This window comes from Monodelphis domestica, chromosome 6 (genome assembly GCF_027887165.1).
Source record: "Monodelphis domestica isolate mMonDom1 chromosome 6, mMonDom1.pri, whole genome shotgun sequence".
NCBI classification, from domain to species: domain Eukaryota; kingdom Metazoa; phylum Chordata; class Mammalia; order Didelphimorphia; family Didelphidae; genus Monodelphis; species Monodelphis domestica.
Genome location: NC_077232.1, coordinates 48,981,205 through 49,007,890, shown reverse-complemented (window position 1 = coordinate 49,007,890; position 26,686 = coordinate 48,981,205). Strand labels below are relative to the sequence as shown.

The following is a 26,686-nucleotide window of genomic DNA, read 5'->3' as shown; positions in this document are numbered from 1 at the left end:
ACGAGTCTATTCATTTCTTTCTTACCTGATATTTATATTCTCTTAATGTCTTAATTAAAAGCTTTTCCCTAACTAACTGCCCCAAATCACCATAATAAACCTTGAAAAAATAGTAACACACTTCCAAAACAGTGCTCAGACAGAACAGGGACCTTCTTGTTGTAATAATTCAGACTTCAAAACAAAAATACCAAGGTTAGGTATGCCATGAAGAAATCCTAAAGAGTATTATAAACAATGAAAAATGAGAGGAATTTTTTTTTTAAACCCTTACCTTCCCTCTTGGAGTCAATACTGTGTATTGGCTCCAAGGCAGAAGAGTGGTAAGGGTAGGCAATGGGGGTCAAGTGACTTGCCCAGGGTCACACAGCTGGGAAGTGGCTGAGGCCGGATTTGAATCTAGGACCTCCCGTCTCTAGGCCTGGCTCTCAATCCACTGAGCTACCCAGCTGCCCCCGAGAGGAATTTTTAAAATACTAACTGGCAGCTTATTTGCTCTATAAAAGGTAGTCATTATGGAATTTTCTCATTTCAGGCAACTAAAAAGAGCTTTACTTAAGAGGACAAAAATTTAAGTTTTTTACTGTATGTCAAGTGTTATTATTATTTTTTTATCATTATTAAACCCTTATTTCTGTCTTACAGTATTGGTTCCAAGGCAGAAGAGTAGTAAGGGCTAGGCAATGGGGGTTAAGTGACTTGCCCAGGGTCACACAGCTGGGAAGTGTCTTGAGGCCAGATTTGAACCTAGGACCTCCCATCTCTGAGCCTGGCTCTCAATCCACTGAGCTACCCAGTTGCCCCCTATGTCAAAGTATTATTGTTAACAAAGAGTTGCAAAACATATACCCTGCTCTCAAGCTCTCAAGAGGTCATATTCTAATAGAAAGAAAATATACAGAAAACTATGTACATACAAGGCATGGAAGGGAATTTTTTTTTTATTTTAAACTCTTACCTTATGCCTTAGAATTGATACTGGGTATCAGTTCCAGGACAAAAGAACAGCAAGAGCTAGGTAACTGGGGTTATATGACTTGCCTAGGATCATATAGCTAAGAATGGTCTGAGATGTAAAAAGTAATCTTGTGGGGTAGTGAAATAACCCCCTGTGAAGAGTGAAATTTGAGCTGAATCTTGAAGAAACCCAGGAGTTGAAGGTGAAAGAGATAACTCTATTCATGGGGGACAGCCAGTTGCAAAAAGCAGAATTGGCAGATGGAGTATCTTGTGTGAGCATGGAAAGGTTAGCTTGCTCCACAGTTTCAACCTAGGACATCTTTCTAAAAGTATTAAGCATGGATATACTAACACCTTGTCTAAAGTCAACTTTATGTATAAAGACAAAGCTAGGAAATGAATTTGGAGGAAATAATTTACTAAGAATAAGCTGTGATAATGTAAATGAGTCTTACATTCATATGTTAAACTGAAACTATCATAAATGAACTACCAACACTTCAGCAGTCTAAAACCTATAGATAAAACCAATTGTGCTATTTTAGCTACTTTTTCAGCACACATGCATTTTTCTATGAATGATATTTAGGAGAAAGGTTAATAGGTAATTGTATACAAACAGATGAGAAGCAGAAAAAAGGGAAGCTGAAATTGTTATGTTACCTGTGCAATTATACCCGTTTAAAAAACCATCAAGCACAGGCTTGATGGTATGTTCAAAAACTTGAGCCTGTGTGGAATTTTCATCAAGAACAGCATCAAACACAAACTTCAGATCCTTTCTTTTTCTCTTTGTAATATCTCGATTCATAGTTTTCTTCCCATGAAAGAAGCTGTCTTCTTCGTCTTTTGGATCAAAAACCAGTAAGTGCTCATCTACAACATGAACCACCTTATAAAAGCCAACAGCTTTTTCTTTCTGATTTTCAGGCCGCACACGAACAACCACTTTCATGTGATTACACGTATCTTCTTGGGGGACTGCCATTTTTACTTATCTTGCTTCTTTTGCTTAATTGAATGCCTGATTTTTCTGAAATTAAAAAACAAAAATAGCACATAGAGATTCTGATTAGGAACAAGATAGTGCAACAAAATTATGATAAGTACACACAATCACTCTTCTTCCAGTGGAATTCCATAATGACCATTTCTTTGACTGTTAATTTCAAGGTGGGATAATAAAATAAAAAGTCATTCAAGACATGTTTTTCAACATTACTTATAAAAATAACTGGGCTTTCTCTGATAAGCTTATAGGTTAAAAACTCAAGGAAGAGCTTGCATTTTAAAGTTTTAAAAAGGAAGAACATGGGGCAGTTAGATAGCACAGTAGCTAGAGCACCAGGTCTAGAGAAAGGAGACCTGGGTTCAAATCTAGCCTGAAACACTTACTAGCTATGTGACTCAGATCAAGACACTTAACCCCAGTTGCCTAGCCCTTACCACTCTCCTGCCTCAGAATGCTATCAATTCTTAAAAAAAAAAAAGTTTAAATAAAGGTAGAAAATGGCAGTTCATGGCTTTTCCAATTGTACTGATATTTAATGAATTTCCTTTATAATCCTATGCCTTTACAGTTTATTTAATCCTATTCATTTGTATTTCACAAAATTTCAAGCATTCTAAGGTATATAGTTCCAAGAGAACTATTAGCATAGAGAGAATGAAGGGCAGTTTATTTACATGTAGTGGAGTTCTTATAACTTGGTGCCTGAGCAGCCTATACACATGGACATAGGGAACTTCTCTGAAGCACAATTAATTTACTCAGTGGTAGTATGTCTCCTTGTTATCTTGGGCTGCCAGGTTCAGACACAGGAGGGTTTAGCCTGTCTTGTTCCTGGAGAGAGAAAACCGTACACTAGGTAGGGCAGAATCCCTTGGTCTCTGTTAAAGGGTATGGGGTTTGGGATGGCTCAATCCCCAAGGACAAAGTAAGGAAGGTGGTACTAAAAAGAGCTTCTTGACTTGACCAATTCAGCAGGCATCAGTATTCTTCAGCTTTTGTCTTTTCAAATATAAATACATGCATGAAACAGCAGTTCCCTCTCTGGAAGGGAAGAGGTTAAAGAAGAGGTACTGTGATTGCAAGAGCCAGATTCCAGGGGAATTTGGGTTTTTTCAGTTTTTGGAAATACCCTCTGTTTTCCCAGAATAGAGACACATTTCCTTTGTTTTTAGCACTTTTTTTTGTCCTTCGAAATCCTTCCTAGAGACCTGAGTTTCAATTCTCACCCAGGAGACTGAGAACAGCTTGTAAATAATGAACATCAGAAGAAAAGCTTCCTACTTACCAAGTACTCTCTGCTCGATGTCCTCTTTTCCAACTAAGAGTCATTCAACCCTACTGTACACTCATCACGATGCTAGGTGCTGGGGGTTGAAGGGGAAGAATAGGAAAGATGCATTAAACAATACCATTTCTGCCTCCAAAAGGGCTGGTAATTTCAATAGGTAGTTAAAGCATATACAAATGAAATATTTAAATAGACATAACACAAAGATATCCAGTATTAAACTTAATTAAACTCTGTAAGTGGTACAGAAATCGATTGAATTAATTATGATAAATAGAAGACAGGCTTGGGCATATCAAAAATTTCCAGATTTTAAACTTTATCCCAGAGGCAAAGACAATCAAGGGTTTTGGAGAAAGATAATCCCAGGTTCTTAAACTAGAAAGCTAGAATACATGAAATAAGGAGGGATTCCTGAGTTGACCAGATGTTACAATATGTAAATTAATCCTGAATCATGTCTAATGTGAAAAGGCTAATAAAAGTTCAAATACTGTTCTAGATGTGTGAAGAACATGCATAGTTTCACAAAATTTCCCTGTTAAGTGTCCTTTACAGTGGGAGGTTCTGAATTTATCATTCTGGAGTTGCAAATTGATCATTCATGGAAAGATCAATCTCTATACTTTCTTAGACAAGGTGTAAGGTTTGGGGGAAGATTACAAGTATTTCTTTCTTTTTTCTTTTTTTTATTTATTTAAACATTATTTTATTTGGTCGTTTTCATACATTATTCACTGGAAACAAAGATCGTTTTCTCCCCCCCCCCCCCGCCCCCCCCCCCCCCCGCCTTTCCCTCTAGATTCCACTGGTTATCACATGTGTTCTTGACTTGAACCCATTTCCCTGTTGTTGGAATTTGCATTATAGTGTTCATTTAGAGTCTCTCCTCAGTCTTATCTCCTCCAACCCTGTAGTCAAGCAGTTGCTTTTCATCAGTGTTTTTACTCCCACAGTTTATCCTCTGCTTGTGGGTAGTATTTTTTTTTAGATCCCTGCAGATTGTTCAGGGAAATTGCATTGATACTAATGGAGAAGTCCATCACCTTCGATTGTACCACAATGTATCAGTCTCTGTGTACAATGTTTTCCTGGTTCTGCTCCTCTCGCTCTGCATCACTTCCTGGAGGTTGTTCCAGTCTCCATGGAATTCCTCCACTTTATTATTCCTTTTAGCACAATAGTATTCCATCACCAACATATACCACAGTTTGTTCAGCCATTCTCCAATTGAAGGGCATCCCCTCATTTTCCAATTTTTGGCCACCACAAAGAGCGCAGCTATGAATATTCTTGTACAAGTCTTTTTGTCCATTATCTCTTTGGGGTACAAGCCCAGCAGTGCTATGGCTGGATAAGTATTTATTAAAGACCTATTATGAACTAATTCTAGATATTATGGAAGTGAGTGTAGTGCTAGGCCCGGAATATGGAAGACTCATCTTCCAGAGTTCAGATCTAGTCTCAGGCACTTACTAGCTGTATGATCCTGAGCAAGTCACTAAATCTTGGTTCCCCCAGTTCCTCATGTGTAAAATGAACAAGAAAAAGAAAACCACTCCAGTATCTTTGCCAAAAAAACCCCGAATGGGATCATAAAGAGTCAGATATGATTGAAATGACTCAACAAAACCATGTGCTAAGTTCTTTACAATATTAACTAATATGATCTTTGAATCAACTCTGGGAGGTAGGTGTTATGAAACAGAGGCAAAAAAAGATTAAATGATTTGTTTAGGATCATACAATTAGTAAATGCCAAAGTCTTTTTACCTCCAAATGTATGCTACCTAGCTACATGATAATTAAATATATTTTCCTTAGTGCTTAGAAAAATTATCTTACAAATGGTAAGAAATCCAGAAACATTTGTTCACAACATCAATACAGATTTAGAGTGAAAAGGGACATAAGAGACCATTAAATTTAATCTTCTCATTTTAGAGACGAGGAAACTGAGGCACAACCAGATTAAGTGACTTGCCCAGGATTATAGAACTAGTATGTCTCTGAGGCAGGTCTTCCTTATACTAAACCTAGTACTATATCCATTATACTACCTACTTGCCCTAGAGACAGATGGGGCCAAACACAGGACAATAATCCCTTCTAAAACACACTTATTTCTTGCAGACTAAATTACATTTATTCCTATTAAATCTCAACAGACTTTGCAACAAGCTCTGTCCTATCTTGTACAAATTTTTAGTGTCTTATCAACTGACATGATAGCTGTTTCACTCAGCTCTGTGCCACCTGCAAGCTGGATAAGCAAGCTATCAACATAAATGCAAGCATCATGTACAGACACATCAGCTAAACTTCCACTTCTGAGCTTACTGTTCTTGGAGTGTAGCCAATGAAACAACCACTCACTCATTCACCTAATTAGATGGCCGCCTAGCTGACAGCTTTCCATCTTTTCCACAAGAAAAGCAGGAAAAATTTTGTCAAAAACTTGGCTGCCTTGATCTGCATCTCTCCCACTTTCCACTTTCTTTAAGTCATTGATAGTGACTTAGTAATCACATCTAATGGCGTAGTTCTTGACTTGGCAACTCAAAATTCATTAAAGGCTATGAGATGCTCTCCTAACCATCTCCCTATTTATTTTTGGGTTTCAACTTCTTATTAGCCATTTTTGTTGAATCCTTTTTAGGAAGTCCATAAGCATTTGTTAAGTCATGCTATGTACCAAAAATCATTTTATTTTGCAAAGAAAATAAAAATAAGGATTGAGTAATTCAATCTTCTCACCACTGTCTATTAACATCCCTACTAAACACCTTGAACACCAGTCCTGTACTTTGTTTTACTCCCACAATATATAATTATAATTTTTTCCTTATCCTTGGTAAACCTCCTAACTTCAGTTTAACTGAGCTTTAGTCCTATTATTAATACCAGATCAAGCTACAACTTTGTATTCATTTATTCATTTAAACTCTACTTATCATAGAAAAGGTACTATCTCTGGTCAACAGGACTACAAAGAGAAGAACATGAGTCCCTATCTTCAAGGAATTCAGACTAGAAGGACGAGACATGTATATGGCTCAGTAAATACAAAGGAACCTTTTCCCCCTTCCCTGATAGGTGATAATTAAAGCAGATAGAGGAGGAGAGAGAAGAAATCAGAAAAGGTGGCACCTCTGTGAGCCTTTGAGACTCTAGGAATTCTAAAAGCTGAAGGTAGGATGAATAGCATCCTGTGTGTAAAAGCATGAAGGCATCAGATGGAATACCATGCCTAAGAGATAGCATGTTGACCAGATTTTGTGTGTACATGGGGGGAGTCATTACTGTTGAAGTCAACAGGGCTTCTGGTACCTAGAGAGAAGGGGAGATGTTTGGGCTAGAGAGAGGGAGATTTGGGAACAATTCACAAAGAAGTAATAAGGCATTGGGTAAAGATCTCTAATGGAGACTGTAGAAAAAGGAAGGAGGATGAGTAAGGACAGAGTCTTTGCACATGTGGTGGAGCTGGTAAGGGACAGTCAGAGAAAGAACAGTTACCAAGGAAAAGAATGAGAAGAACAGTCAGAACAAGGAGATAACTGATGAGAAAGAAAAGAGAATATCAATAAGGAGTTTGTGTGTGAAGTGATGTAAGAAAAGATTACTCTATTTGACAGTTATTGTATTTCACAATTACTTGACAGTTTGGAGAAAAAAATTTCAGGGGAATTGTGGGGTCAGAAGTCAGATTAAGTAGGGTTTAATGAGTGGATGATGAAAAGGTAGTGATGATAAGTACAAATTGTTCTTCCTATAAGTCTAGCTCTGAAGGGAGTAAAGAATTAGGGCCAAAGCTTGAGAGGTCAAAGGAAATTCTGTTTCATTTTGTAAGGAATTGGGGGGAGGTTATCTAAATATATCAGATAAATGGGGAAGTGAAAGAGGTTGAAGAAGACACATAGCAGAGATGATCAATATAGACTAAGAGAGGATGGATTGAGAAAGCTTTGAAAGCTTAGCTCCAGCAAGGAAGAAAACAACCTCATCCACTAACATAAAGAAGTATGGAAGAGAAAATCAGAGACTACAGAAGTTTTGAGGCCTTCAGGACGTGAGAATAGAAACTAAGTCAATTAACATGCATTTATTCAGCACCTAATATGTTCCAGAAACTTGGTGCTAGAGGAACAGAGACAAAAATGAAGCTATTGCTTACTTTGACTTTCATTATTCTATCACAAGAGACCCCAAGGACCTATATAAGTCTATAAACAAGAAAGCAGAAAAAAGGTACCTTCGATGGGAAGGCACTAGTATTCTGGGACTGGAAAGAGAATACTGAATATAGTTCTTATGTTATATCTTGAAGGAAGCCATAGACTCAGAGTCAGAAGTGATGAGGGAGAACATTCTAGGTTTGGGCAATGTTCACTGCCATAGCAGACACATGAACAGAGCTTTGTATTATCTATGGGGAACAGCAAGATGGCCAGTATGGCTAAAGTCTGGAGCACTGGGAGAGAAATAGTGTGAAAGGAGAATGGAAGGAAGTGGATGGGGCCCAGTTGTAAAGAATTCTTAATGCCAAAAGGATGTTATATTTGATTCTAGAGGAAATGGGGATGGACTGGAGTTTTATTTTGAACCATGTTGATGGACATAGTCAGAAATATAGGAAAATCACTAAGTGACTGTGTGGAAGATAGTCCAGAGGGAAGGGATGTGTGGACCAGTTAGGAAGCTTCTGCAATTCTTCATGGGAAAAGTAAGTAAGGGTCTGAACTAGGAGGCAGTTATGTGAAGAGAGAAGGAGTTGTATTACAGATGTGTTGAGGAAGTAGAGGAAGTAAAATTGATAAGATCCGGCTAATTAAATGTCAGGATCTGGAAAAATGGTAGTGTTCTCAACAATAAGATGGAAGGACAAAGCAGTGTAAGTTTGGGCTGCTAGGGAAAAAGGAAGATAAATTCTGCTTCAGATATGTTGAGTTTGGGATACCTATGGGTATTCAGTTCTAAATATCCAATAGACAGACAGTTGGTCCTGGAAATCAGGAGAATAATTAGGGCTGCATAGAGAAATCTGGGAGTCATTACTATGGGAGCTAACAACTGAACCCAAGTATGAAATTATAGAGAACAAAGAATAGGGCCCAGCACAGAGTCTTGGCATATACCTATAATCAGTGGGTTGAGTGAAGAAGACTGATAGAGAATTCCAATAAGATGCCCTCCTGGATAAGCTGATGAACATAAATCTTATGTTATACTCAGCACCTTCAACCTCCCTCAGTCTCCCTTCCCTTTGGATAGGAATTTTTAAGGATAGAAAGGACTCAACTCTGAAAGCTTTCCTTTAAAGGAGGCTAAAACAGGATTTTGCAGCTCATTGTACTCTCTATCTGCAGCTTAGTTTGGCAATGCACTGGGTGCCCTCTGGTATCCTCCCCTGCAGCTCCTTTCCTTTTCAACTTTCAACAAAAAAAGCATGGTGATTGCCCCTGTTAGATTATAAGTTCTTTGAGGGCAAAAATTACCTTTCTTTTTCATTCCTATCTCCAGTATTTAGTGGAGTATTTGGTACATACCAGGTGCTTAATAAATGCTTATTGAACTGAAAAGAAATTAGGAGAGAGCAGTATCATGAAAATCCAGATCTCCTAGAGGGGAGGGCAGGTCAATAGCATCAAATGTTGAAGAGAGGTCAAAAAGGATGAGAATTTAGAAAAAAAATTATTAGATTTGGCAAACAGAAGACCACTGGCAATTTTGGGGAGGGAAGTTTCAATTGAATAATGAGACTGATAGTCTGACTACAGAGGGTTAAAGAGGAAAGATAGACTCCTTTCAGATATCTTTTTCAAAGAGTTTAGCAGAGAAAGAAAGGACAGATAAAGCATGATGGTTTGTAGACTACTGGTTTTTTAAAGATGGGAGAGCTTTGGATAATGTCTAATATGTCTGCATGTAGGAGAGAAGGTGTCTCTAAGTAAGGAGAGAATGAAGATTAGAGTGAGAGAGAAGACAGATAATTGGGTAGAAATATCACTTTGTTAGAGAAATAGAGAATGGGATCAAGGATCCATGTAGTAAACCTGGCTTTGTTAAGAAGGGCTACCTCAACAAAGACCACAGAAAAGGAAGAAATGAGGGATGGGCAGCAAAGAGATCAAAGCAGAGAAGCTAATTTTTCCACTGAAAGGGGGTATAGTTGAGGAAAGAGTTGAAGATAAGAGGAGGGGAAATGTTTTCAACAGTTGTAGTGGGTTGTTTGCTTTGTAATTTTGTGATACTATGTGATTTATATATTTTTTCTAGAAAACTGATTCAAATTCAAATCAAGTTCAAAAATAGGTGTCATCTCTCACCTTTATAAAATAATTAGTTCCAAGCTGGGAAGATGGGGTGAAGTACCTAATGATCAGGCCAGTATTGAATGGCCTAAGTATGTTAAAGAGGCATGCTTCTTACTAGTGGTTACGCAATTACCATGATTCTGAAGAGGGCATTAAGATGAGACTAATGCTTTACAGTATAGATAAGATTATATTATATGGGCCAGCATCTGTCCCACATTTTTCATAGTTTGTGGCCAATTTTTATTTTTACTGACAGCAAATCAGTTCTTAATAGACAGATTTACTTTCTCAACTCTGCGTCTAACATCAATAAAATAAGAAATACATAGTGTGTGGGAGGTGAATTGTGAGGAAAGAGATTGAACTGAGATAGCAGTTAAAAGCACACAACCCTTGGTCAAAACTGTCACTTCTTTTAACTGGGAAAAGCATATGATCACTTGGGTTTTTCACCTCCACTCTGTAATGATCATCAATGCTATCGCCTCCCTTACTTTCCACAATCCTTAGGAAAGACCAGGCAAATTCAGCTGTAGGAGGAGAAACCAATCAGCCTGGCTGTCAGTCCCGCTGAGATACTGTGCCTCTATTATATACATGGCGGTAGGAGAATTGACAGAATAAGGCATTTTTATAGAGTAGAATGAAGAAGGGGTATGATTACAGACTGGAACAAAATATGCTTTTTAACAATGTTGTCAAAAGAATATTCAATTTGGAATTAGAAAACCTGGATTTGAATCCCAACTTTAAAACTATCTGTATAATGAGTAAGTCCAATCTCCTGCATGGGCCTCAGTTTGTAAATAGGGGCATAAGGCTGATGTCCAGATTATTTCCCAGCTATAAATCCTATGATTTCCTATGATGTATGGTGAGTTATCTAGGAGTCAATTAGTTATTAAAAAGTTCTTTAGAAACTCAAGTTCATCGAAGTATTATTCAGCAGCAAATCTAATGGTCTTTTCTCAGTTATTATTGTTAGAATTGTGGAGCTTTTGAAGATAGTAGAGTAGATAGGTCTGGAGATAGAAAGATCTGAATTGAAATACAGCCTCAAACACTTAGCTGTGTAACCCTGTGCAAATCACTTAACCTCTGCTTGCCTTAGTCTTCTCACCAGTAAAATAGGGATCGTACTAGCACTTACTTTCCAGGTTTGTCTTTAGTATCAAATGAAATAATATTTGTAAAGGACTAAGCACAGTGTCTGGCATATATTAGGTGTTTACTAAATGTTTATTCACTCTCTTTGCTACCCAGTTTGTCTTCCCTGAAATGTCTTGGCTTTCCTCCTACCTTGTGACTGTATATTCTTAATTTCCTTAGTTGGAACATCATCCAATTTCCACTTATCAAGTGTGAGTATTTCCTATGGCTCTGTCCTGGACCTTCCTATCTATTTCTTTGAGTTACTATATATTTGCAAAGGTAATACAGCAAGTGTAACAATAACTTCTATTCATATAATACTTTAGAATTATAAAGTACATATGTAATATCACATTTAATCCTTATAATAAGCTTCTGAGATGGGCTGTACATTCATTGTTGTCTTCATTTTGCACTTCTCTAGCTCTCTCTAGTCCTCTTACTATCAGTACAGGCAACTGCTAATAGGACATCATCATCAGGATGTCCTGAAGGCATCTTATACTCAACAAGTCTCAAAAGGAGCAGCTATTTCCCTTGAAATTCTTCCAAACTTACTCTTTTTTGTGGAGGGTATCATTATTCTTATGTTTGTAAGATTTGCCTCCTTGGAGTCATCCTTGACTTTTCTTATTTCTATACCTGATCATTTGCCAAGTTGTCTTAAGTATATCTTCACCTCTCCTACCGTCTGGGCTATTTTCTCTACCCATTCAACCTTAGGCCCTCTTTAACATCTATGTGGAACTCTACAATACCCCATTATCTGATATCTAGTCATTGCTCTTTCAATCCATCTTCTATTACATTTATTACAGTTGGTAAATTGATATTTTTAAAATACCTATCCGAGGGGCAGCTGGGTAGCACAGTGGATTGAGAGCCAAGCCTCGAGATGGGAGGTCCTAGGTTCAAATCTGACCTCAGCCACTTCCTAGCTGTATGACCCTGGGCAAGCCACTTGACCCCCCATTGCCTAACCCTTACCACTCTTCTGCCTTGGAACCAATACACAGTATTCCAAGATGGAAGAAGGGTAAGGATTTAAAAAAAAATTAATAAATTAATAAAATAAACTACTTATCTGATGGGCAGTGAGGTGGCTCAAGTGGATAGAGCAATGGGCTTAAAGTGAGGAAGACTTGAGTTCAAGTTCAGCCTCAGATATGTCCTAGCTGTGTGACCCTGGACAAGTCACTTAATCCTGTTTGTCTCAGTTTCTATATCTGTAAAATGAGCTGGAGAAAGAAATGGCAAACTATTCCAGTGAATCAAAAAATCCCCAAAGGGTTCACAAAGAGTTGGATGTGACTGAAAATGCTTGAACAGCAAAACTAATCAATGTCTTCAGAACTAAATATGAAATCCTAGGCTGTCAATCATGGTCCTCTCCAATATGGATTCCACATACCTTTCACGCCTTAAAAAAAAAAAACAACAAAAAATCCCCCTTACCTTTCATCTTAGAATCGCTACAAAGAATCAGTTCCAAAGAAGAAGAGTGGGAAGAGCTGGGAAACTGAGGTTCAATGACTTGCCCAAGGTCTTACAGCTAGTACGTGTTTGAGGCCAAATTTGAACCTAGAGTCTTCCATCTTTGAGCCAGACTTCCTATCCACTGAGCCACTTCACTGCCCCTTCAAATATTAGTCTTATTAAACTTTACCTTCCTATACTTCCCCTTCTAATCAAACTGATCTCCTAGTTGTTTTCCATCCATGACATCCCATCTCCCAGACCTCTGCCTTCATCTTAAGTACAGCTCAGACTTCACCTCATCATTTCTTTCCTCTAGTTCTTGTCTGGGTAAGAAATTCAATTCAATTCAATTCTAAGAGAAACACGAAAAAAACTATTTTTGGCAAAGAAATGGCATTACAAAGACAAAAAAGTATTTTTAAGTTTCTGCTCTTACAGATTCAGGTAGGGCACCAATATAAACACAAAGAAGTAATCACAATCCAAGTTAAGGTGGCACAACTTAGCCAGTCAGTGATTGAACTGAATGAAGCAAGGTAGGCAAAAGGCACAAGCTAACAATTCTAGGGTTATACATGTCAGAGATGACATGTCACCTCCTTAGGAACACTGTTCACCTAAGCAGGTATCCAACTTGTGCAAACCTGAATACATATGCATATGAAAGAAGGCAATAGTTAGGTTTCTAACTGGAGGCAGATCAAGGCTGCTCTTCCCAAATGTGTAGACACAGGAGAACATTCTTTAAAATATCAAGCAACAGAGGATTAATGGATAGTACACTGGCCTAGGAGAGCTTCCTAAGTTTTCTCTGCCTTTTTGTGTCTTTCTCTTCTGTTCTAACTACTCAGCTGCCAAAACCATCTTCCTCAAGTGAAGGTCTAATCAGATCACTTCTCTGCTTTAAAAGCTGGCTAAATATTATGTCTAGAATGAAACATGTAAGGCTGTTCATCTTGCTTTAGCTCATCCTTCCCAGGCAAACTGGACTACCAGAAATTTTAAATTTATCACCCCACCCTCTGATTCCAGGTCCATTGTGATAATATCTGTGACTTTCTTTGATCATATTGTTATCATGGGAATAACTTGATTACAGAGAAATGAGTTAGTTTCCCACTTGTGGGATATACTCATTCCTCATTTCTGCCCCTCAAAACTGAGACTTCTTAGCTTTCAGTTGGGCTCAGCCCAGAAGCCATCTCTTCAAGGTGGACACATATGGTGCCATGGGAGTAGAAATTCAATTTGGAGATAAACACCTGGATTTAAATCCCAGCTATGCTTCTTGCTCTGTGACCTTGGAAAAGTCTTGCTATCCACTGGAGCTTCTAGTTCTTCATCCATGAAATGAAGGGGTTGGGAACTGGATGGTGTTCAAGATATCTTCAAGGCCCAAAGCTATGATAACATCAGTAATATTCATAATAGCTAACATTTACATAGTGCTTACTATGTACCACGTAAAGTACAGTGCTAGGCACTTTCTCATCTGATCCTCACAACTCTAGGAAGTAGGTACCATTATTATTCCCATTTACAGTGAGGAAATTAAGGCAGAGGTTAAATAATTTACTCTGTACCACATAGCTAGTAAGTGTCAAAGCATGGATTTGAACTCAGGTTTTCCACATTTGCTACTTTATTCTCTATAACATCTATAATCCTTATTCTTCCCTCATCCTCTGAACTCTCCATTTTCTAAACAAGACAAAAAACCTTTTCAAGATAAACCAAAAAGCTAAGTCTAAGCAAAGGACTTTGAATGCCTCCTTTGCCAGTATTAATATGGCACTGTAGATAGTGCTGTATATGGAGTCAGCAGAGAAGTGAGTATTAATCTTAATTTACAAATTTACTGGCCAAGCAACTGTGGATAAGTCACCTCTTGAGTAAAATTGAGATGATAACACTTCTATATGGAAAGGCTGCCACGAGCCCAGTGTTATCTTTATATTTATGCAAGTTATTACCATCACAGCCCAATTTACATGATCTCTTTGAGTGAACCTTCAGCCTCCTAATCTGTAATTTGGGGATAACAGAGGGTTGGTTATTCAAAGCTACTAGTGTTTAAAACCACCCTAAGACTTTTGGTACACTCTTCGACACCAGCACTATCTACTTCATTGGGCTGGCATAAGAAAGCGTTTTGCAAAATGTAAAGTATATTTTTTTCAAAAGCATACAATCCATTTTTTAATAATAATGTTGATGACACATTTCTATCCCATTTTTCAAATAAATTCCAGAGAAGGTCAAACATTACATATATCAGTGAAAGTTGTGCCGATAGCTTCAGGAAGACAAGCAAGGTGAAGAGCTATGGGCATGATAGAAGAACACCAGCACATCAAAACCCAGTTCCTGCCTCCAAGCCTGGACTTGGATCAACAAGAAAGACTGTGAACAGTCACCTACCAAAGAGAGGGAAAATACCTCTACTGTGGGCTGCCTGACATACAACACAGAGAAATTAAAACAAACACACACACACACACACACATATAATGGAAAGGAACTTATCATTTAGTGAGTGAGCCTCCCTAACCTCATCAGTAAAAAGGGCATATGAATGCTTATAATACCAGCCTCACAAGGTTGCTGTGAGGATTCAATTAGGATACTAGAAGTAATGAGCCCTGGCAACTTTTAGACAAATAGCTGTAAACTATGATAATTATTATTATGCCCTCTTGAAGAACGTCAGGTACATGAGGGAATGCTGTTTACATTTTATAGTTACAGAACATTTCATCTAGTAAACGCTTAATTGGTTGTCTGTCTTTCAAACTCCAGGAGTTTTAAAGTGACATTACTGGGTACTGTCTTTTGATTCAGAAATAAATTGTACTTAAGTGATGCAGAGTTGCACAAAGACTGATGGCTCCAGATACAAAGGATGTAACAGGCTTTGGCTGAATAAGCCATATCAGAATACTAATATTGTTTTATTAGTTGTTATTTTAGGATGTAAGCTTCTTGAGGGCAGAGACAATCTTGCTTGCTTGTATTTGTATCTCCAGTGCCTAGGAGTTTTGCACTATGTAAGCACTTAATAATTACATATGTTATTGCATATATTATGCAATGTATCTAGATGCATTATATTATATATTACATTGTGTTACAATTGTCCAAAATACACTATCAATGAAAACGTCTGGTTGGCTGTTCCATGGATTTGGACTCAGATCTCTTAGCATCTACGGAGGGAAACGTGCATTTATTTAGCACCTATTACATGTAGGTAACTGCTAGACGCTATACAAGCGTGATCACACTGGATCCTCTGCCCTCTCACAATCTTCTCCAAAGGCCTAGTCACTGCCTCCTGGAATCCTCATACCCCCTATCCCTGCCCAGTGCGGAATGGGCTGTTACCACTCCCATTTAGTTGAGAGACAGAAATGAACAAGACAGGTGTGAAGGAGGTTCTGACTTCAGCTCCTCCAAGCTGAGTTACGTTCAGGTGGCTCAAAGACTCTAAGGTGGCGGGTAGGGTTGGGAGGATTCCCATTTTTCCCTCCTTTGGGGCGTATGTTTTGAAACGGAGGGCCCCGCCCCCAGCTCACTAGAGTGGACGCTCCTTCAGGGGCCAATCGCCTTGGCGGGACCCGGGCCATGAAGGTAGAGAGGCAGCTGCAGTCCCGGCATTCCCAGCCACGGTCCCCCCATCCTCTGCTCTCACTCACCCCACGGCGGCCCAAGCTCCCCGAAGCCGCGCCTGACCCCGCTGCCGCCGCCGCCGCCGCTGCCGCCGCCAACACCGCCACAGCTGTGGTGAGGGGTCCTTACTTGGGCCCGCTCCTTACTACAGATTCAAACCCACGCCAGTCACTTTCCCGGCTCACCTCATTGGCTGTCGCCCGCGTGACGTCATCCCGTCTGCCGAACGCAGCTGCGCGTGTACGTACCCGAGCTACATTGGCCCGTGCTGGAGCCTGTAGGGCCCTTGTGTCACCCTGGCAACGGCGGTGGTTGGACTGGCTCGGCGACAACCGTTGGAGGCTGAGCTGTAGCTGAACGGCGTCGCGGGAGCTGCCAGGAGGGCTCTCTTGCTCCATTCCCCTGCGTGTGTCAAGCGACTGTAGGCCCAGGTCTCTTCTCAGGCTTCTTGTTCCTGAAAGCCTCTGTCCTTTGCCTGCCTGGAAGCCCCATTTAATTTGATCTTGTGTACTTGGTTACTTGTGCTTTGATTCCCGGTCAGATTGTGAACGCCTCGAGGGCAGCGCAAGCGCAGTCTTTTCCTGGCTTTGCACCCCAGCGCTTTGATCTGTGCCCTGCAAATAGGAAGTGCTCAATAAATGCTTATTGACTGAATTATTTGGGCTCCCCTTGAACAGGCGTTACTTCAGATCTAGCTTCTCCAAGTCTGTCTTCGTGATCCCAGCTGGCCTCATAAATCTAAAATAATTGAGAAAAACATAAAAATTGACTTGGTGTGTTAAGATTTGAAGGGGTTCTTTGAAGTGTTGTAAGATCATACACCTCATTGGGAGTTGAAATGGATGCTGTGGGAATAATTTTTTTCCTTACAAACTTGTAAAAATTTGTAAGATATCGAAGTGGCAAACCTGGGAAGAATTTCCTTTCTATGGCATATGTTCATTTGAAAATATGTTGTTTTTTTTTTTTTAATTAGGCACTTGATTTGGCTTCTATGCTTCATTTGTTAGTACTTTTTAAAAATCAGAGTTTATAATAGCAAGACAGTCATCCTTTACTCCTTATTAATACTTTCATATTATTGGGGCATATTAGCAGCTAAACAGCCATACTTAGCTGTTTTATTTACTTTTGAATTACTAGGGCATATAAATGGTAAAACAGGTGGGCATCCTTTCCTCTAAACTTATGTATTTGTTATTAGAGAGTATGAGTGGTAAAAAAAAAAAAAGCCATAAAATGGATACGGCCATGAATAAAAGACTTTTATCAGGATTCTTTTTCTTCATCTATCTATTAAAACACACTAAAACAATTTTTCCAATTGCTCTGCATTTGCGAATTCAACAAATAACGTCAATGCTAATGAACAATTTTTCTAAATTATAGTGATAAGTGGGAAGGCAGAGGGTAGTTTAGGATGAGACAATTGTTCATGGTCAAACTATGCATCAGGAGACAGAATTTAAACCCAGTCTAACTCAAAGAATTAAAAAACAGAGGAAAGCATGGCTGTTATACACATAAGTTCACCTCAATACTGGCTGGCTATCCAAGTGAAATAATGTGTGAAGAGCTTTGTAAACTTCATGATGCTATAGAATCTGAGCCATTCTTACTATTAAAAATTGTGAATTGACTCCTTCAATTCTGTTGCATTCCTTGGACAATAAAACTAACTTAGATTCAAGTTGTCACTTAACAATCATTTATTAAGCACTATGTACCAAGCACTGAGCTAAAAGCTGAAAAAATATGTATATGATAATTTGGAGATAATAAGAGGGAAAATACTAAAAAGATTTTGGCTAGGAATGAAAGGAAGCCAAGATGCAAAGATGAGAAGCAAAGTGTGTGGAAAGAGCAGGGATTGTGTATTTTTAAACAAATGTCCACAGAAACCCATTTTCTAATCCTAGGACAGTATGGGAGAAAATTCTAAAAATAATTTGCATACATTTGCACTAATCGTTATAGTCCAGTTATAAGATTAAATAAGAAGAATGATAGAATTTGGTAGGGGCAATATAGAATTTATTTACCCTCGAAGCTGGTACATCTTTATCTCTTTTTTGTCTGACAATTGCACTGACCCCTTTAACAAGGAAATTTTAGTCATAGGATCATGCTTTTATCTGTTAATTTTTGACATTTTACAGTGGCCTGGTCTGTTTTTCTTACCAGGATTTATAATCAAATGGATCGGTTCCCTGCCTAGCTAAATACAGTATTGCACCAAATGAAGATGGCTAATCTTGCATGTTTTTCATCTCTCAGCTTTCCTCACATTAACATGATTTTCAGAATCCAAAAGCTACAATTATTGTCATTCCATTTTGTCCCCAACCCCCACCCCTCCTAATTTGGCGCTAGTACACAAAAAAAAAAAAAAGAACTATGAAAAGTATGTGAGGCAGCTCTTTGTCAGGTGAACAATGTCCAGCTTTCGGGAGTAAAGAAACTGTGGAAAAAACCCGAGATGGCTTTTTTGGCTTGGGAGGCTGTGCGGAGGTTCACTGGCCAGTTCAGAGGGATGGGGGCGCGGTCAGCCCACCGCTCTGAAGCTTAGCCGGGTACTTGGCTTCTAGCCCCCGGAACCAAAGACTAAGCCGCTGGTTGCCGGGGGAACCGGGCCCCGCGCGTCCTTCCTTGGCGCTTTCCCTGTACGTGGCCTTTCCCTCCGGGCCACTTGTGGCCGCTTCGCTCGGCCCCTACTCGGCCTTCAGGGCCCAGGTTGAGGCCAGTTAGAGCGAGCTGGACTTAAGTCCTCCAGTCCGAGCCAGGTGAGGAAGACCCTCCCCCTGAACTGCCGCGGTCTTGGCAGAGAAGGAAAGGGAAGCCTTCGGGGGTTAGCTTGGGGGGGCCTGCGGCCGGCCTGCGGTCATCTCCCCTGGGGCGGGGAAGCGGTCTGACAGCCACTTGGGGTGTGGCGGGGGGGGGGGTGTTGGCGACCATGTCCAAACTGATAACTGGGTGCAGCCATGCAGGGGGCTCTGGGGGGGACAAGGAGGAAGGGAAAGAGGGGGGCAGCTTCCACTGTTGGGTTTGAGACAAAAATCAAGCCCCGAAAGCCGGGGAGGAAAGCCACAGCACCCAGGTTCTGAAAAGGTACATGGGAAAGAATCACCATTTTCAGTTCACATTGAAGGAGAATCGTAATAATGATAATATAGATAGTGCTTTTAGATTTGCAAAGCACTTTACACAACTCTGAAAAGTGGGTGCTATTGTTATCCCAGTTTTACAGATGAGGAGACTCTGGCAGGCTGAGAGCCTTGACAAATTTCATGCAGCAAATCCAAGCCAAGTTTTTACCTGAGATCTTCCTTTAAGTCTAGACTTCCTATCTCTGATCCCAAAAAATAATTTCCTTTACAATTTAGAGAACCTAAGGGACTAGTCAATAAATCAGAAAATAAGTGAGGCGTGCTACCTTAAAATGTATTTATTAGTCGTATAGAGAAAACTTTCTCAGTTAAGCTAAGGCATTATTCCCCGCCTCCCCCCATCTTTTGGTTTCTAAACCCCTATACCCCCTAGGTCTTTCTAATATCTTCGTGCTTAGCATAAGTGAAGAGAGCCAGCACTCACAGAGTTGCTCTTTTTCCCCCACTTCCCAGTGCCTAAGGATATTTTTTTGCAAGCCCCAACCCACTGTCCAGTTGCCCAAAGCAAGCAAATTCTCCCTCTACTCCCTGGGGTAATCTGGGGGCTCACAAACAGTTTGAATTTGCCCTCTAGGCACTTGAACTCAGAAAAGGTTTCCCTTTTCTGATTATTGTTTGAGTGCCTTTACAAAATCTGATTTTTTTTAAAAGCATTCAAAAGGCTAATGAAATGTTAGTGCTACTTTCCCAGAATTTCCAATATTTCTTCTCTTCATTTTTATTTCCTCCATTACAATGAACTTTTTTAGTTTGATCCTAATTATTGAACCTAGTGCTTCCTCTGTTTATTACTAAAACCTGGATGAATGGAATCTACCACTTTATACACATGCTTACATACTTTGGACAATGAACCAAAACCAGACTTACTTGATTTTAATTGTCTAAAATATAATATTTCTTCCTATTTCCAAAGATGAAAGAAATGACAGAATTTCTTAACCAAAAACTGGATACTCTGGGGTGGGGTGGATATGACATTATTTTTCAGTTAAGGACTAGACTATATGCCTCTGAGGTCATTTTCACCTTTGAGAACCTGTGATTCTGAGTATATATGTATATATGTACGCATGTGTATAAATGTCAGTCTTACTATCAGATAGCAGAGTAGTTGGTGTTATTCTGAAAAATAGAAGGCATTATTTTATGTTCAAATTGTTATCATTTTACCTTCCTTACCAGTTTCTAGTTTTTACCATGTATAATATTACTGTTTATTCTGTTGACATTTTACTATATTGACATAGTTTTTTTTCTCTATATACCCTTGTTCAGTTTTTTTCCCTTTTAATGAGCTATTCTCAGCTATATTTTGGGCAGTGTATTGTTTACCTTTGTTTCTCTTTGAACTTAAACTAAGTAAAATCTTTTCCCTTGATAATTTGTTCAATTGTACCACATTTTCAGGTTCATATTTTTGCATATTTTAAAACAAAATTAAACCCTTACCTTCTGTCTTAGAATCAATACTGTATATTGGTTCCAAGGCAGAAGAGCAGTAAGGGCTAGGCAATAGGGGTCAAGTGCCCAGGGTCACACAGTCTGAGGCCAAATTTGAACCTAGAACCTCCCATCTCTAGGCCTGGCTCTCAATCTACTGAGCCACCCAGTTGCCCCCTGTTTTTGCAGATTTTTGCATGATCACCTTTTCAATCTTTATCATTTTATCTTCTGAAAGGAGGAATCTTTTTAGACAAGATCTTATGAATCTTTTTGGAATATTTTGGAAGTAGAATGATTTCTGTTGTCTTGTTGGGAGGTTGAATACCCACAATTGTATTTTAGGAAGTTTAACTTCCCCCTGTGATTTGACTGTTTCTGCTGAAATAAAAAAGTTTTTTGGAATGATGATTAATTAGGTAGTTACATTTTTATAAGAATGGGAATATTGTTTAACATCATCTGGGAAAATAGCTACAATATGCCAATGAATTTTATCTAGAGATGAACATTATATTTATTCAATTTCAATTTTTTTATCTGAATTGTAATTTTGTTCTCTGAAGCAATAATTTTCATAATAAAGAGAAAAAATGAACAGATGTAAGAAACATAAAGTTTGATTGAAAGAAGTTGAGGAGTGAGTCAGACATGAAAAAGTGGACAGAAACATGGAAAAAAAGATTTATACAGACATTTGGTTCTGAATACAAAAAGATGAGAGGGTAGCAGTATCATATAAACATTTTTTTTAAAAGAACAGAGAAACCTAGGGACAGATAGGTAGCACCATTGATATAGTACCAGGCCTTGGATCAAATTCAGCCTCAGGTGTTTCCTATCTGTGTGACCCTGGGCAAGTCACTTAAGTCCAAATTGCTTAGACCTTATAGCTCTTCTGCCTGAGAATGATACTTAGTATTAATTCTGAGAGACTGTAAGGGTTAAAGAAAAAAAGAATAGAGAACCATAATATATAGGTGATGAGGGAGGCACAGAGAAATAAGAACAGGAATCATTCACAAAATAATTTTTTTTACTTGGATTTCAAAAGTGTGTCACTTAATTTGTAATAAATGTAATTAGTTGAAATATTAATGTATAAAAGTAATTCTAAAAAGAAATGAGAATCCAAGATTTTAAAAGTACAATCCATCAATATTGACATGATATAGTTGCTGGTTGTTTTAAATAAAATTGGTCTTTGCAGATTAAAAAAATTTTTACTTCTTCCTAATAAACAAACAAAAAAGCAGAAATTACACTCCAAATTAAATTTTTTTTTACAAATGATTAAAACAAATAAGTTCATGTGATAAGCATATAATATTTATCATCTTCCTCAAATGTTTTAAATCAAAAGTAATAATATGACAATGACTGTGGTAAAAAATAGATGTTCAATCAGAATTCCATTTACAAACTGGGACACTTTTGGAAAATGGCCATCTCTTTTTTTTTCTTTAGGCTCTTTGCTCCATGTAAGAAGAGGACTCAACATTTTTTGGCTAAGATGTTCAAATAAATTATGACTTGTATGATTAAGTTTCAGAAAGTAGTAGTTTTTCTTTTTAGTTTTTAGTATACTCTGAAGGAATCATACTTCCAGAATTTTCAACTTTGCATTATCCATAAATATTGTTTAAATGAAAAAAAGTTCATATGGATTATTTTTTTTCCTTCCAGATCATATGAACTTTCAATATGCTTCAATACCAGTATCTTTGCAGAGTCTACAAAAGATTCTTCCCATACAGTTTTGAATCTGGCATATTCAATATAGGCAGAAGCACAAAAGAAATTCATTCTTCGGTCAGCTGGCACAATGAAATTGAAGAGGGAGAGCATGCAAGTGGGTCCAAAGGTCAGGAAATACATAGCTCTCAAAGCGAAAATCATGAAACTATGAAAAAATTACACATACCAGTGATGGTCAATGAAGTTATTAATTGTTTAGCACCACGACAAGGGCAGGTGAGTTAACTGGTTTTTCTGTTTAGCTGATTATTTTAAAAATGTACAAGTTTGTATCTTAAAGACAAATGGTAAAAACTGTATCATAACTACACATTTGTTTTAAAAGAACAACTTTAATATAGCTATTTTCCTAGAAAGTTCTATTGTAATTTTTATATCTTGACCTTCATCTCATTCCTTTTTACCCTATAGACACAGCTATTTTCAGCTAAAGATGACTACTCTACTAAGTAGTATTTCCTGCCTTTTGGGCATATATAGCCTAAGCTAAACTTTACTCATTATTCTTTTTCATATGTCAGCTTGTCATCTATGGTAGGGAAGCTATCCATATTTAATTTTATTTAATATTTAGGTAGTCAATTTTTAGATGGTCTTTCAGATTGTTGGACAGGAAATATTAATAAACTCCTTACTGTTAGTATTAAAATGTAGGCAGCCAAATGATTAATGTTCCTAAAATTTTACCAACTCAAAGACATTATTTTCCCTTATTTCTCTCTCCTTAGGTGGAATATATAGACTGTAAAATAATAAAGTATTTTTTACTGCAACATTCACCTACAAAAAAAGCATGACCTATCTATAACTATAGGCATGAATGCAAAAAACATCTGAATCTAGTTTAGTAATTTTGCGAAATATATTTGGAAGAACAGAGAACATACTGAACATACCCATTGAATTAGATTTCTTTTAAGACATTGTAGACTTTATTAAAACTTAAAGACAGTATAATTCTTTGTAGGTTTATATATATGATCTGACCAAAGAAAATCTATATGGTTTCTGAAATAGTGAAAAGTGAGATCCTCTCAAGCCTTTGGATTCTATCTGTCATTATGGATGAAATTATTATTTCCAAAGCTGAATTGTTACTTTTTTTGACAAATTGTTAGTTACTACTTTTGGTGTTAATTTTATAGCTTCATTAGCACAAAAAGATCTATGAAAATATAAACTTACTCTCCATTTTGATCCTTCAAAGATATTTTTCCTTTCCTTAAAAATTGGAGTACTGGTGATTTTGGTAGATTATTAATTTCATCATTGTTGAAGCCTAAGACCTTGCCAGCTTCAATAACTATCCATGGAGGTAGATTGAATCTGCATCAGACCTCATCCTGTATGATTTATTCTCTGGTTTTATTCTAAATCCTCCCCAATAGAACAACATTCTAGACACTTCATTCTTTTTTCTTTTCCTATGTTGGCAGTGTTAGTAGACCTCTCAGATGACCTATTACTTCTCTACCTTGCTTTGAGGCTTTGCTCTGTTATTTAATAACTGTGACCCAGGGGTAATAGGGAATATCATTTAATAAAATTAATAATTGCTCTGTATATCATATTGCAGTTTATATGATGTGAGATGTGGCAGAGATTATTATCCCGTTTTACACATCAGGAAGTGAAGGTCTGAGATTTTAAGGGATTTTCCCCTGGTTGCACTTCACTTTTTGGACACTTAAAGTATTTTGCAGACCTTAACATGGTTTCCTGTGTGCTAGTGTACTATGCTCAATTCAGAAGATACAAAGAAAGACAAAAAACGCAAAGTCATTCCCCTGCCCTCAAAGGAGTACTTATACTCTTTCTCTTCCCAAATAAGTTTTTATTAATGTTTTTTTGGTATCACATTTTGCATAATTTTCCTCAATAGTTTAACCTTTTTCTTTCCCAGAGAATCACCCATATAAGAAATAGAATTTTTAAAGACAAAAAGGGAAATAAAAGCAGCATAACTGATTGATATATTGAAAAAAATCTGAAAATAGGTGCAACATAGCAACTTTTAAGGACCTTCCTCCCACTTGTTCAAAGATATGAAAATGGAAGTATCTTCTTGTATCTCTTCTTTCAAGCTGTGAATTGCTCTTTATAATTTCACAATATTCACTCTTTTTTTAGTAGTCCTTTCCATTTACATTGTTACAGTTGTTGTGTATATTATTTTCTTGGCTCTGCCTACTCCACTCTGTATCCATTCATGTAAAACGTTCTCTGTTTCTCTGTATTCATCACTTCTTATACTGTGGTAATATTCTATTACATTCATGTACCACAATTTGTTTAGGTTTTTCGGAATTGGTAGGCATATTCTTTGTTTCCAGTTCTTTATTATCACAAAAATTTCTTGCTATAAATTAGATATTTGTGGAGATTGGTTTATTATAAATGGCTTCCTTGGGATATAAACCTACTTGTGGAATTACTAGGTCATCTATTTGCATGATTCTAAATTGTTTTACAAAATGGTTGTATAACTCCACCAATAATGTACCAGAGTGGCTATCTTCTCATAATGCCACCAACACTGACTTTTCCTCGTATATCATCTTTGGCAATTTGCTTGGGAAACGAAGAAAAGCAAAAAAGTTTTTATTTTTTAGGGGCTTACATTCTAATAGAGAAGATAAAATAGTAATGAAAAGGTGTTTATAAGGTATATAGAGTGGAAGGAAGGTAATCTTAGAGGAGAAGGTACATTTGGCTTGGGTATAGGAGAGAGGGAATGCTTTCTGTAGAAGGTAAGTCATGAAGGAAAGCAGTAATGTCAGGAGTAGTGAGAAGGGTGAACATTCCAGCTATGATCATCAGCCATATATATAAATGTAAAGTTTAATTAATTATTGTTTTCAGTAGTCAGTAGTAAACAAACATCTATTTTTTAAACCCATGCCTTCTGTCTTAGATTCAATACTAAATGGTTCTAATGCAGAAGAGTGATAAGGCTGGGCAGTTAAAATTAAGTGACTTGCCCAGGGTCACACAACAGGGAAGTGTCTGGTCAATAAGCATTTATTTAGCCCATACATTGAGCCCTGGCACAGTACTAACTGTTGGGAATATAAAGAAAGATATAAGACGGACCATACATTGAGCCCTGGCACAGTACTAACTGTTGGGAATATAAAGAAAGATATAAGACGGACCTTGCCCTCAAGGAACTCACAGTCTAATTCATAGAGACAACTCAAAAGAAGGTGAAGGGTGGGGAATGGCAATAGTTGCTTCACTGATGGACTTGATGAAGGCCTATATTGATGGAAGGAAATGATTAGAGAAGATTTCAATTTCAGAGTGGATTTCATCTTGTAGAATGACAACTTTCTTGAGATCATGAAACCCAGGAAGGCAACTGAGTGGGAATATGACAAGCATATGACATGACAAGACATTTTCTTTTATATTTGTCCATGTACTCCAAAGGGGCTATAATGAAGAAATATGGTAAACCCAAATGTTACTTTGAAAAATCGTCCTATATTAAAGGATTGGTTAGACATAATAGAAATCAAAGACCAGAACTCTCAGCCAGAATAAACTTCACTAATTGAGGCTATTTGCTAATAATTACATGATTCATGTTATTTCCCTCCACTCTTCCCCCCACCCCCAGCAATTCCACTGGCTTTTACATGTGTCATTTATCAAGACCTATTTCCATATTATTGATATTTGCACCAGGTTGATCACTTAGAGTCTCCATCCCCAATCATATTTTCATCAACCCATGTGATCAAGCAGTTGTTTTTCTTCTGGATTTCTGCTCCCACAGTTCTTTCTCTGGATGTGGATAGTGTTCTTTCTCCCAAGTCCCTCAGAATTGTCCTGGGTCATTGCATTACTGCTAGTAGAGAAGTCCATTATGTTTGATTGTGCCACAGTTTATTAGTCTCTGTGTACAATGTTCTCCTGCTTCTGCTCCTTTCACTCTGTATCAATTCCTAGAGGTTGTTCCAGTTCACGTGGAATTCCTCCAGGTCATTATTCTTTTGAGCACAATAGTATTCCATCACCAACATATACCACAGCTTGTTCAGCCTTTCCCCAATTGAAGGGCATCTCCTCATTTTCCAATTTTTGGCCACCACAAAGCGCAGCTGTGAATATTCTTGTACAAGTCTTTTTCCTTATTATTTCTTTGGGGTACAAATCCATCAGTGTTATGTCTGAGTCAAAGCACAGGCAGTCATTTAAAGCCCTTTGGGCATAATTCCAAATCACAAGTTTTCTAAGTTACAGAGTTGTTATAATGTTACAATCTTTGTTGATAGTTGGAAAATCCATAGTGCTGAAATAATAGATCTTTTAAATTCTATTGGAAACATTATCAAAATACTTTTCTCTAACTTAAATTTCATTCATGTAAATTTCCCAACATAATTGTTGACTACTGGGAATGTTAGTTATCCTTTTTTAAGTTAGTTAACATTTT

At 37.8% G+C, this 26,686-nt stretch overlaps 2 protein-coding genes across 4 annotated transcripts in view; one reads left to right on the top strand and one right to left on the bottom strand.

Annotated features, from left to right (window-relative positions):
- Window positions 1-16,426, bottom strand: part of KIF18A (kinesin family member 18A) — a 110,110-nt gene extending 93,684 nt beyond the window's left edge. The window contains exons 1-3 of one of the 3 annotated variants that reach the window (XR_008912762.1): window positions 15,904-16,044; window positions 3,258-3,336; window positions 1,624-1,993 (exon numbers count right to left, since the gene is read on the bottom strand). Coding sequence is in view for 2 of the 3 variants with exons in the window: in XM_056801993.1 (XP_056657971.1) it covers window positions 1,624-1,948 (325 nt within the window). In the remaining variant the exon portion in view is untranslated. The other 2 variants (XM_056801993.1, XM_056801994.1) reach the window with 2 other exon arrangements.
- Window positions 16,427-18,363: 1,937 nt separating this feature from the next.
- Window positions 18,364-26,686, top strand: part of METTL15 (methyltransferase 15, mitochondrial 12S rRNA N4-cytidine) — a 280,004-nt gene continuing 271,681 nt past the window's right edge. The window contains exons 1-2 of the mRNA XM_007497205.3: window positions 18,364-18,660; window positions 22,174-22,461. Of these exons, the coding sequence (XP_007497267.2) occupies window positions 22,192-22,461 (270 nt within the window). The 5' untranslated portion in view covers window positions 18,364-18,660; window positions 22,174-22,191. The remainder of the gene's footprint in view (window positions 18,661-22,173; window positions 22,462-26,686) is intronic.